The sequence below is a fragment of the Passer domesticus genome, chromosome 11 (genome assembly GCF_036417665.1).
Source record: "Passer domesticus isolate bPasDom1 chromosome 11, bPasDom1.hap1, whole genome shotgun sequence".
Lineage (NCBI taxonomy): Eukaryota > Metazoa > Chordata > Aves > Passeriformes > Passeridae > Passer > Passer domesticus.
The window spans coordinates 25,226,823-25,240,393 of record NC_087484.1 but is presented as its reverse complement, the minus strand read 5'-3'; the positions used below and the strand labels follow the sequence as shown (position 1 = coordinate 25,240,393).

The following is a 13,571-nucleotide window of genomic DNA, read 5'->3' as shown; positions in this document are numbered from 1 at the left end:
AAGCAAAGCATCAGCAACCATCCAGATGGTAACTGCAAAAATTCCAGAATGCATTACGTGTTTACAAGGTGGTTCTGCAATCTCATAGTCAGAGAAGATGGGTAGATCATAGATCATACTATGCCAAAAAATTTTAAAAACCCAAGTATTTCAGAGGAAATTCTTCTTTTCCCTGAAAATAGAAGGATACACATGCAGAACAGTAGATTTATACTTGCCAGTCCTCCTTTTTCTTTTGCACTACCCCCAGTCATTCTACTCCGGGAAGAAAAATAATCAGTTTGATCATTCTGAGTGTCCTGACCAATGAAACAGTAAGACATTAAGGCTGTCAAATACCTTGTTTTCAAAAAAAGTGTCATCACCTCTCCATATTAATTAACCTCATCCTCAACTGCCATCCCAAACCAGCAAATGAAGCTAAGAAATACAGAAAAATTTGAGTCATGTGGCACAGGAAGAAACAGGTGGAACAAATCTAAATCACTAACAACTTATTCTCAACCACCTCTCACTTTTTAGAGTGTCATTGAAGTAAGAAGGAAAAACAAGGAGGGAAATCCCTACCCAGGCATGTAACTTCAGGAGCTTCTTCCCCCCAAGACACCAGGCAGGTGGGAGGCATCCCACCCTCATCAAACAAAGGATGTTGGCCTTTGCATGCCCTGCAACCATCCAGGGAAAAAGCAGCCACTGGAAGATTCTGCCTCCTGTGAAACTTTGCCTGGCAATGGCAATCACCTTAGAAACATTCTGCAAAACTGCTATTACTGCTTCAGCACTTGGCACAAGTTTACTCCTGAGCAGCAGCTCCACCTGAAGATGCATCTGCTTTGAGCAAGTCCTTGTTCAAAAGCCTCTGTCTGTTCCTCAAATGTTTTTTTAGTTAATCCTACCTGGTGCAGAGGGACCATGCTCACCTTCTGCAGCCCTGACTTCCCCAGGTAGTGATAATCCACCAAAAGGAGATGGTTTGGATTTCAAAGCACTCAAGTCTCAAAGTGCTGGCCTAAATCTGCCAAATTCAGTCCCAGATGGAACAAAATGAAGCTGAGCCAAACTGGGAAGTTAAACTGCAAATATATTCCTCTGCCACCAAGGAGTTTTAGTCCCCTGCTCTACTGGGGAACAGGTCACAGTTAAATCCTATTATCTTGAAATTGCCTGGGTTTTATTTCAGACACTAATATTCATAGGTCTACAATTTGTGTTTAGAGTTTAACATATACTTAAAATATACAAATTTTAGTTCTTCAGAGTCTCAGTTATTCAAGTTACTTCTCCCATTCTCTTTTTGTGTTTCTAACTCCCAAGGAGTCCAAATACACACTTCTAAATCTCTAATCCTTTACCATTCAAACCATGCACAGTATGCCAGTCACAAAATTAGTCTGTGATTTGCAAAGGAGGCTCAGCTCAAAAATAGAAAAAAAACCAAAACAACAAAAAAACCCAAAACAAAACAACAAAAAAACCCAAAACAAAACAAAACAAAAAAAAACAACAAAAAAAAAAAACCCAAAAAAACCCAACAGCACGTACAATGATTACTCCATTTTAAGAGGAGGTGGGCAGAAATGAAAGTTACCACAAGATCAGAGAACCTTTTATATTGATTAGAGTTTAAAAGGATAACGAGAATAAAGAAGCCTGTGAAGAGTTATTAGTACCGGGTAAGTACCACTAATGAGTTATCATTAGCAAATGCATTCTAAGTGAGGCACAGAATCTATCTCAGGCATGTAACTCCAAGTACAGAAGGAAAGAGGATTTATGGAATATGGGTATTCACAGTGATGGGGAAGTTTACCCACCTCAGTACCAGATTCCTCTCTAGGGAAAAAATAGATAATTTCCATTAATTTTTTTATCTTTAATCTTCCATTTCTGAAATTGTTTTAGGACAGCTATTCTCACAAAACCACAGTAAACAGAAGCACAAGTTGCCTGTACAAGTCCCATCATTAATTAGCTTTTAAAAAGCATTATGATTTCAGTACAATAAGCAATTGCTGCTAACTTTGTGCAAAGCAGATCAATGTTGCCTTAAGATAAAAGTAACTGATCAGCTCCAAAATCTGCACTGAGTTGCAATGCAAGGCAAGCAGCTTTTATGCAGTGTCCTTTAGATTGTGGGATGCCCTGGGAGGCTTGGATGTCAAAACACACTTGGATTAATTAAAACCAAGGTCAAATTAACAGTGTTGCTAGTTTATTTTCTAGTAGGTATTACATCAAATTTCCTAATATCAGCAAATTGGGTATCTAAATTTGAGCTGCAAAATTAGTTCTAAACTTCAGCTAATTTAATAAGGATCATGGAGAGGTTAATATCTATTTAAAAGAAGAAAGTTATAGTGGCTGTTACACTTTCTCTTGAACCTCCTCTACTTTGTCTGCTGAGGTTCCTCAGATTCCTTTGCATACCACTCTTCTTCTTTCCTTTGAGTGAGAACTGCAAATAATTAACAGGAAAAAACAATTTATAGAAAACAGTGCTATGTGCACTGAGGTAAAATATTTATTTTGCCAGTTTATTGCAATAGTTATAAGTAGGAGGAAAGTCATGAGTGCTCCAAAAAGTGAATTACAATGTAATTACTGGCTTATTTTGCTTCCCAGAAATACTCTGGAGTCTGATGTAAGGCAAGGTTAGATTATAGCTTGACGTCTCATTAATTTTGGGTTTAGTTTGGGTTTTCTAAAAACTCCTTCCTTTCAATCCTATAAAAAAAAAAACTATAAAAAAACCTCAGAAAACTTAACATCCATAAACCCAACACCAAAACAAAGCCCCCGAACACCCCCACCTGCCAGCTCATCTGTGCCTATATTCTCCCTCACACCCCAAAGGTGATGGTTTGGTTTTGAGCTGCTATTGCTGTTTTCATACTCTGCAGAAAGAAGTATTTTTGTCACCATTCAGCAGAATTTAACTTCCCTAAATTCATAGTCCACAGCAGAAATGTCACATGAATGTTCTGCCAATTTTTTTTTTCAAATTGAAATTCACCATTCCCAAACTCATACTGAAGCCCTCATCCAGTTAAAGCCTCTTAATTAAATTCAATTAGACCAGTACTGATCCTGTTTATTCCCACACAATTGTACCATAATCTGGTTACTTCCCACCACAGCCATCATATTTCTCCTTTAAATCCCTAATCCCACAGAAAACTTAAAGTATTTATACCATGCAGACTGAGCAGTTACCCCAGTGTTGAAAAAGGAATGGAAGAAAAGCACAATATTGCCTATTCTTCAGAGCAGGTGTGGAACAGCTTTTTGGCCCCTGGAGGACTGCCTTTGGTTTGGACTGGACACCGCCATGATAAGCACTCTGTTCTTCCCAAGCTCAAACCAGATCACCTCAGTGGCCAGCCTGGTTTGCAAAGCATGGAAATAACTCTTCAGTGACACATCCATGAGCAGCACTGGGACAGGCTGCTCTGCCTTGGGTTAATGCAAGTCTGAAATCAACACAGCATGACAGAGACTCAGATAAGGCAGTTTGGTCCCCCACTGCCTTTCTTTTCTTGTCATCCTGTCTAGAAGACATCCCACACCACAGTGTTCAGCTATATCTGCTGGACAAAGGGTCCTTTCTTACAGCACATTTCCCAGTGCTCTCCCAACTTCAGCTGGAATGTTTCAGGTGGTAACACCTCCCCTGAGAAACTCAGCAGAGCTAAAAGCATCTATTTACAACTCTTTTTTCCCCCTTGGTATTCGTGTTAAGGATACTCCTTTACTGCCCTACTCACTGCTGAACATGAAACAAAAATTGAATTTTTTATCTGTGCCTACATAGAAATCATGTTTATGATTAATTAGATTAATGATATTATACATGTTCTGATTTTCAGTGTTCCTTTCCCTCTAGTCCTCAAAATTTGTCTCTTCCTTTATTCAATTTTCTGTAATGTTTCACTTAGTTTTTCTGTAGATCTGGAATGAATGCAGCATTGCCTGTGTGGAATCAGAACTGTCTACAATCTCATCTCTAAACTCATGGTGTGTTGCACCTACTGGTTTCTTCCATGTTTATTTTAGAAACCCCACCTTTCCCTTTCTTCAATCTTTCCTCATCACACATTCAGTCATCCCTTCAGTCCTTGTACTTACCCAACACTCATCTTCCCCCTCAGATTTTCCACAGATGTATATGGTACCATATTTTTCCAAGAAGCAAGTAATTTTTCATCTCTACTCCTATAACACACATACAGCTTCTGGTTTACAGTCACTGAAAAATTTGTGCTGTGAACACACATTCCTTCTTCCAGATAAAGTTATGGAGTGAGAAATCACCTCATTCAGCACCTCTGAAGACTTCCATGAAACCCCACCAAACTGCCTTACTCTGTCTGTGAGCTGTCATCTGGTTCTCCAAAACTGAAGCTGCTAAGTATTGGATGAGAATAAGAGCAAGAGCACACCCACAGCCTCGAGACACTCACAGACCAAAGGCAGCAAAAAGACTGTTTTTGAGACTAATAGAGAATCAGAGGCAAATAATGTCGGGTTCACCAAAAAAGCATGGATTTTCCATGTACTTACAAATGTGGAAAAGAACAACACAGTAGAAAAGGGGATAAAAGTTTTTTGAAGTTACTTTTACTTCTGGTGCAGCAATAATGAAGTTTTCCTTCTCTTTAATCCTGTGAACGAAGAAGGACTTTTAAGTGGACTTTACAGCTTAAAATTGCTACTCCTTCTCCATAGATTTACTCTATGTTTAGAAGCTGCTGGAAAAACAGCAGAAATAGAGAGGAACTTATAATAAAACCTCATCCTCAATGATTGCAGCAATTATAGCCAAGTGTCACTCTGGGAGGAGTAAGTGATTCCAGTAAAAGCTGAGGGGGTGCAGTGAGCTGTCACATCCCCTCTGCCTGGGGAGGAACCAGGCCGTGACCCCTGGGTGGGCCAGGTTCTCTGATGATTCTCTCTGCCATAGCTGGAGAAAACAGAGCATTGCTGCAGGCAGTGCTGCCTGGCTGCTCTCATGCCTCCCAGGAGCCTGTTATAGATGAGTAATGAGATGGTTGGCTCTCACAGTTAAGGGATGAACATTTTATATAGGTCAAGAGAAGTTTTATAAATGTATAGTGATGTTACTGCCAAGTGTCCCCCCACCCGCCCAGCATTCTTATCCCAGGATGCTCTGAGTAGTCTGGGCATTTGGGGAAGGGGCAGCTGGTCTCTAAGAGGCACAACATGGCAACGCCTGACCTCCAGCCAAGTTACAAGACAGCACTCTACACCATGGACAGCGAGGGAGAGTTAACAGACAGACTTCAGGAGGGGCAGGATAACCTGGTGCAACACACGGCTCTAAAAGGTGGGGCAGCCATGCTGTAGATGAGCCAGCCATGTGGGTACCAGCCATGGGGGGTGTGCTCCCAGCACTGCTATTTTTCCTTATTTAGTCCTTTTGTTGTATTTTTTGTTAAGGTTTAATAAACATTTTAGAATTTTTTAAGTGAGTGGTCGTTTCTCACAAGCCAGACAAGAACAGTGCCAGCGTGGGGTGGAACAGGGCACTCCCAGGACACACCTGCAGAATTCCCAATCTCAGTCCCTGGGCTGGAATTTTCTGCTCTGATCAGCAACATGCTCATTAGGCCAGGAAGCAGATATAAATTAAATCTGATTTGCTGTTAATGCCATGGAGGTCTTGTCATTCAGCTCATCAGGATGCAAGTCTGAAATGACAGAAAGTTGTGCTTCAAAACAACCTATTTGACCCATTTTTAAAGCCTCCACATTAGAGGCTATAAAGATACAGCACCTTTTCAGTGTAAGTGAACAGTCTCACTGATTTGAGGTATAAAATGAATAAAACAATTAATCCTTTACAGATTCAAGAAGTAAATTCCAAATTTAGGCTTTAAATTTTTAAAAATTTAAATTTAAAAAATTGCTTTTCCTTTTTCTGGGGTGATTTTGTGTATCTCCAGTTATATAATTGGGTTTATTGACCTGAATTACTAGAGTGTAAAATAATAACTTGTCTGTGATGGTAACATTCTTTTTAAAAGTACTATAATTTAGTTGGTAATAAAATATGTTTGTACTGTGAAAATTTTTATAAAATTAAAAAAAAAAAAGCATCTACTTTCTCAGTTAAGAGTCACCAAATGACAAGGCATCACCTGGAAGATGTATTGATATTGGTAGAATAGCTATTTATGGAAAGTAAGAACACAAATTTCAAAGAAATAATAATTAAAAAAACCTGGAAGGTTTGTTGTTATTATGTACTCAAATAAAACAATTGTATTTTCCCTCTAGGTGCCTCTGTCAGGACAGGGACCCTGTCCTGCACCTCCTCAAGCATTTCTTTCTCAAAATTTAAAACAATACTTAAATAACAAGGGAAATATTCAAGATGACTGTGAAGACTCTCAGAGAAATGCTGCTTATTTTCACAGTCACAGCTTGATCAGGTAGCCCTAAACCAACACTTCTATCAATTAACTGCATCCAGTCCCAAATACCAGGTGTGGAAATGGGCCTCTGACAGTCCAGCAGACCTTTGCTTGTACCTGCACAGGAGAACAATCTTTACTAACTGGAAATAACTGGATATGCACCCACTGCCTGAGCATCCTATTGCTGAACCTTCTGGAAAGGGAAGTCCACTTGTCCAGGAAAATGAACATTCAGATTTCTTCCCAAAACACACACTCCTTTTAAGAGATTTTTTCCACCTGGGTTCTCAGATAACCAGCTCAGGTGTGAGCAGCTGCCTTGGCCTATTTTCCTTCAGTAAAACATGGAATGAAACCTAACATTTTGGAGTCCCCAACCTTTGACGTTTTTCAGTTTGGCAGCCACTTGTCCTTCACTGCTGGTGGCAATTTGAAGCACCCCAAGTGACAAAGGCAGGGAGCTGGGAAGAAACTCAGCTCACAGGAGATCCTGGGGTGCAGGAGAAAAGAACAGAGGTGTGAAAGCTCCATTTCCTCTAAGGGATAAGGTGTCACATACCTCCAGGACATTTTGATATAAGCGCTACTAACACACACACTGATCAGGGAGATTAAGAGGTGGTCAGAAAGAGATGGTAGAGTTGTTTTCTTTGATAAAGATTTTACAGTTTGGATCACTGGAAAAATAAGTCAATTTTGCTCAGTGTCAATTTAGTCTCCCTTTGGCCATCTCTTTAGTCTCTTAGCACCCAGGTAAGTTGCTTAGTCCATCTTTGAAAGGAGCAAAGCAAAAATTTTGATAATATACTAATTATGGTTTCAGCATGATAAAGAATCTGAAAGGTTATGCAGTCCCAAAAAGTAAGTTATTTTTACAAAGCATGTAGATAATGATTACATTTATTCTAAGTTCTACCAAAAAAACTCACCAAGAATTAGTTAGGAACTAGGCAAATGATTTCCATTTTCATGGAATAATTAATGCCTATGAAACTTTTCAACATTTATCATCACTTCAATGTACAGTCAGATGAACAGATAACAAATGCACTGTCTGAAAGGAGGAAAGTTCTTATAAATCATCTGTGAAGTCAAAGCCAGGCATGAACCGAGATGTTTATGCAGTAGATTTATTTAAGAATAAAATGTGATGTCTTCAACTTTTGTCCTATCAAAAACATATACAGCATCAATTTGGGTAAAAACAATGATGTGCTTTCAGTAATCCTGTCTTTCCTAATAGTTGGAGGGGGGTTCCTCTTGCTCATTGGGTTGCATTCATTTTTTACTGACACATTATAACAACAATTTTCAGGATGGGGAAACAGAAGGATGTAGCAGAGGAGGTGATCAGTCTAGAATCATGGGTTTTAATTTAAATTTTTTCCCAAAGCACATGCCACCTCACCAGGTCTTTGGAGTGACCCTGTAAAGTCTCATTCCAGAACAGAGCAAGAAATTTACCCTAAGGAAGGAGAGGAAGCTCCAGGTGAACAGGGAAGCTCAGGCTGCTGTGTTTCACATGCACTCCTGAGCTCCAGGCCTGGAGTGGGAGCAGACTTCAAGGGGAAGCAGATAAAAAACATTCAGCCTAAAGCTAAAAGGGGAAACTTCAGCTCTAACAAAGGCTCAGGAGGATCATCTCTTCCCAGGATTAACTGTGTGAGAAATCAGCTGTGGATGGAAAATTAACTTTTATAGGCAAAGTCACCACACAAACACTGATGTAAAATATTATAAAGCAAATGGGGGCACTTGTCAAAGGCACACACCGTATTAGCTATTTTTTAACTCCTAGGATTTCACATGCAAATTACTACAACAACCTACTTTGATTCATTCAAGTCCCTTCAGTTAAGAATACACGTTAGACATAAAACAGCAGCCAAATTAATCAGTTGTAAGACTTTTCCTGCTGCTAATCCATACAACAACAATTGTCAAGAATAAAATTTGGCCCTATATATATTTCTGTGGCAAAGTGAGGACTGCTGAGGCCAGGAAACTTGTTTGGTTATATGAACTTTGATTACCCATGTCATGCAAATGGTCCCCAATATATTGCCTACAACCAGCTTTGTGGAGAACAAAACCAAAACGCAAACTACTTATTATTTCAGAAAGGTAGAAGTAGCATTTTACTCATTTAATTCTTCTGAAAATTTTTTCAATAATAAATTTAGTTTTAATTGCATATCAGGAATTGTTCCTCATTCTCTCAGTACCCACTGCTGAAAAGGGCAGATGCTCAAGGTAATTGAGCCCTGAGTGATAGATGAACATTTGGGCAGGGTTCCATCCAGGAGGAGGTCCCAGCACTGCCCTCCTGCTGGTCCTACCGGTCCCCTCTGCCATCGCCCCAGCAGAGAAAACTCCCCCAAGACCAAGGCAACCCCTGATGAGCAGAGCCAGATGAACTGGGAGAGGACGAGGGAGCATCCAGAACACAATGGCCAAAGTCCCTCACCCTGTATTGTCCACTCCTCTATCATCCCTTTTAGGCCAAGATCACTTTTTAATTTCTTATTTTGATTTGTATGGCTTTGATATAATCTAAACAATCTTGTTAAGTGGTGAAGGATTCCTAATCTTCTACTAATTCTTAAAACAAGTACTAGGAAAACAACAGTGGTCATTTTGGCATACATTTGACTTGCTAAATGTAGTTTCAGGTAGGAAACACAGTAACCTATTCAACAGCTTTCATCTTCTATGGAACAAGGTGTTGATGAAAACAGTTTAGCAGCTTTGATATCAGAGAACACAAAAAGTTGCTCATTGTGACTCATGTTATACAAATGGCAACATGAGATGGGCAGACCTTCTAGACTGGGAGCTGGGACAGAAAGATTCTACTTGGGAAATCCTTGACAGGTTTGCAAGTCCAGAAAACCAGAAATGAGGTTTCAGAAATGAACAGTATAAATTGCTTGGGATACTGTTGGGATTTTTTTACCTTTCTTTTTTTTTATTGTTGTTGCTGCTGCTGTTAAAACAGGAGAGAATGCTTAAAAGGGGAAGAGAGCTTTCCAAAAGTGCCATGATTTAAACACTGAAGATGATTTATAAGATGGTTAATCACAAAATACACATTTTGCTTTCAGATCCTACAGACCAGGTGCCTGTGCTAAACTATGCCCTGCATTAATTAGGAATTTGAAATCTTCCCATTTAGACTATTGGCATCTTCCACAGATTTACATGACTAAGGAAAGAACATCAATGTCTCACTAGGCAGGAGAAAATATTGTGTTTAAAAGCACATTTAAATCAAGGCACACAAAATGCTTCAATTCACATAGCAGCCATCCCACACAGACCAGAAACCTTCCCTCCCAAACATGGTTTCTGAAAAACCTCATGTCCAACATAACATAGCTCAGCTGTTTGTTAGTCAAGAGAAAAATGTACTTGCAAATACAGTCCCTTAGTATTTACCATTGGTAACTTCATACTAAAATCCAGCTGCTCACTTAGAAGCTGATTCCAGGCAGTGGGAAGGAGTTTTCTGAGGGAATTCTTCAACCTTTTGAAAGAAATGAGCACTAAACTCCGTGACCTTTTGCAATATTTTCTTAGCCAGCTGCCAGAATTACTATTTTTTTTTCTTTTTCTAATATACCCTTTAATCTTATGACTTCTGATCTGTTGAAATTATAAACTGTGTAAGAAGAAAAGGAGAATTAACAACTTCCTCTAAATTTCATTGTGCTTTTTTTCATGTTAAAAATTCACCATTTTCACAATTACCATTCTGGAACAATCACAAACAGAACTGAAATATCCTTTTTAGAGGAGCACAAAAAGCTCTGAATTCCATAATATAAAAGTTCAGCTTGAACTGTTCGATATTGAAATTTGAAGTGTGTACTTGTTTTAAGTATTTCTGTTTCAGAGTTTCAAACTTAAAGTAGAAAGGAACCTAAAATCCTTGGCTGCCCGGCTCTGTCACCCAGGGAGGAAACCCATTTTTGTATGAATAAACCCTGACAGGATGCTGGCTTGGCATGTCCACTGAAAAGCATTGCAGTAGAAAGAGTCCACTTAATTATATTAACTGCTTCTAATATCCCCTCATTGTGATTTCTAATTCAACTTCAAATTGTCATAATTGGATCTCATTGCTGCTTCTGGGGTTTTTGGTAGATTAGAGAGCTGCTATCATGAATCTCTCCCTGCTATGTTGGCAATTTATATAATCAAGTGACTTCTTATTTTTCTAGGCCATAGAATGCAAGAACAGATTGAGGTGATTGGAAGGTTCATCACAAAGGACTTTTCCTACCCTCCCTCTGGGCTGGAAGGACTGATATCCCATGAAACTGTTTATTTGAACAGATCAGCTGAGCCACATCTTCACTCAACTACCTGGAATGCATCACTGTTCCTCATCCCTGCTTCACCTCCATTCTACCTCTTTAGATAAACTTGTAAGAAACGGCAGAACACACCATTTTTGTATCTCAAAAATGTCCTTTTTCATAGAGGATGCAGCCACCAGCCCAGTGCAAGGCAGGAGGTGCAGAGCAGCCACTGGTGCTCAGTGTCCCTGTCCCCGCTCGGGCAGCTGCCCTGGACAGCACCCCCACCATAGAGCACAGAGTCACAGACCCCCAGCAGAAAACTGTCACAAACCAACCTGTGCAGAGCCCACGCCTCTGGAGAGCTGTCTGGAACACAGCAGAACAGCACCTGGAGCCACAACTGCAGCAATCCTTGCCCTGGAACTGAGCTGTGCTTCACCTCCCAGGAATAATCCTGATGGATCCTCCTACCTTCAGTAACTGCACTGCGCTGCCAAACAAAGGATGATTAGTGACCTGGGTGACACTTTTCCTTTGAAGTGTCTCCATGGAAAGACACTCCATGCATCAAGAACACATCTGCTTACCAGAGGTGCCTGACAAAGAGGCACTTCAGGCTGCAGGTCACACACATCAATTATCTCTGTGGTTCCTGGAGTTCTGAACCTTTCCCATGCTCAGTTCCACAATTCCCCAGCTGCCACCCAGCATGGGTATTCCAAAGCACAACTAAGCAGGATACACATCAGGAATACCATCTATTACTTTCTTCTTGGGTCATACCAAGACTAATTTAATCCCTTTTCATTCCTTCCTACCCCAAAAAAGAAATAATTCATGACTTCAGAAGGTACTTCTCAATCCATTGGGAAGAATCCATTTCACTAAACTTCTGTAGCCAGCAGAGTATACAGGCATGGATGTGTTGGGCCACTTCCAAATTGACATAATAAACTGATTTATTATATACTAAACAAGAAACTGAAAGTACATGGAATTAGATTAAACTTTTAGCATGTATCTTGAAAAGAAACCCCAAACCAACAATTAGTTACTCTCATAGAGCAATTGCTGGCAAAACCAAGCTCTTCATAGGGAACTGTTTACTCTTTACTGGAGATCAGCAAGCATTACTGACAGAAGTATTTAAATATGATTCTTTTTTTTTGTTTATTGGCAGTTATTTTCTGTAGAGCAATTAAGACAAAGCTTGATTGCAAGGAAAGCTTAATTTGCAAAGAGAAATACATATTTCATGAAAGCTGATAAGGTGTTTCTAATTGTGGAAATTACCCTACCTCCAAAAAATGCTGCAATCTCTTATTTTGGGGGGGAGAGAGATTTTTCTATATCCTAAGTATCCACTCCTGTTGAACTAATCAGTCAGTGATGCATGAAATTAGACTTCACCTGTCAGGGTGACCTTGTAAAGGTCTTTTGGAACCTATTATTTAACAAACACTCCAGGATAATTCATCAGGGAGGCCACAGAACTGGACACAGAGCTAACTGACACCTAAGGAACAAACATGTCTGACTTTTTTGTAGCTCCATATTTTTATAGGAGCAAATCACATTTTGAGGAAACTTCCATTGAACTATTACTTTCATATTGCTTTAGAGAAATAGAAAAATGATTAAATATAAAAGCCTTTCAAAAAGTTCTCTCTTTTCTAATTTGCGATGCCTGTATTACCAAGCACTATTTGATATCTACATTGATCAAATGAGCAGCTGCTACAATGAAATCCATGTGGGTAGAAACAAGTGACATTACAGCATCTTGTACTGCTGAGCTTCCACACAGCTCCTGCTCCTGGAATAGGAAAAAAGCTGGGGAACAGCCCCAGTGACCACAACTGCAGAGCCTAGAGAGGAAAGAAATCGAGCTCACATCATGCCAGATTCAGGACTGCACCTGAAAATCCTACACTAGGTAACCTGGTGGACTGAGACAGAAAAACAACACTTGCAGTACTTCCCACTGAAATGAGGAGTCCCAAAGCTTTCAGGAGGAAAGATTGGTGTGGTTTTATCTGTAAGAAATAAAAAGGAAGTGGCTGCCATAAATTTAATTGCAAACAACAAACCAGAATAGCTCAAGCAGCTGGTATGACAGATAAAGGATTAGCTAATTAACAGGTGTCTTTAATCTGGATCACAGCAGTTTCTTGCCAGTGGACACAGGACACTTGATTTTGACAAAACATACATAGCTTTTGGTTGCAACACATCATTACTTTTTCAGTGGGTTTTCTCCCTTTTCTGTGCTACTGTATAATCTGACACAAACTCTGTTCAATGGTTTCTATTTACTTTAAAGGGCTGTGTGTCTCCTACGACTGCAGAGGACATTTAAATGCCAAGGGAACAATCCAGCATAGAAAAAAAAAAAGTGTGCGTGTATAAACATGATCTCCATTTGTCCTTAATAAAAAATTAAGAACTCTACAAAAGTAAAGATGATCTCAGATCATCCACTTTCCTCATAAAACTTCTTACTTATTGAGTTAAATGCACAGTAAACTGTTTTATAAACTAACTAAAGGGTAGCAGAGAAAGAGAAAAGATAAATAAGCCCTGACAGCTTTTTCTTCTTTTTTACCCATGCAGTCCCCATTTCTCTGCCACGACCCATCCATCCCAGCCATGTGCTGCAGACTGCCAGAGCAGGAGGATAACTTCAGTGCCCATGGCTGAGCACACAGCTCCATCACCAAACTGAGCTCTAGCCATGACCCCGTGTGCAGCTGCAGCCTCCTGATCAGCTGGGGCCCATTAGCACCAGCTGATCCCCCTCTGCTGCCCCAGGATCTGCTGATCCGCACGG

General features: G+C 39.9%; 1 protein-coding gene and 1 long non-coding RNA gene across 5 annotated transcripts in view; both read right to left on the bottom strand.

Annotated features, from left to right (window-relative positions):
* CLSTN2 (calsyntenin 2) overlaps positions 1–13,571 on the bottom strand; it is a 418,740-nt gene that overhangs the window by 246,482 nt on the left and 158,687 nt on the right. Inside the window, exon 1 of one of the 4 annotated variants that reach the window (XM_064384802.1) lies at positions 13,347–13,398. The exons of the other annotated variants lie outside the window; for them this stretch is intronic. Within the exon in view, the coding sequence (XP_064240872.1) occupies positions 13,347–13,392 (46 nt within the window). The 5' untranslated portion in view covers positions 13,393–13,398. Of the gene's footprint in view, positions 1–13,346; positions 13,399–13,571 lie in introns of those variants that run through there. 4 annotated transcript variants of the gene reach the window in all.
* LOC135278247 (uncharacterized) lies at positions 8,605–12,768 on the bottom strand. The gene is made up of 4 exons (XR_010345788.1): positions 12,636–12,768; positions 11,329–11,470; positions 11,077–11,231; positions 8,605–9,963 (listed from the first exon to the last, which is right to left on the bottom strand). It is a non-coding gene; the product is annotated as an uncharacterized LOC135278247 (long non-coding RNA).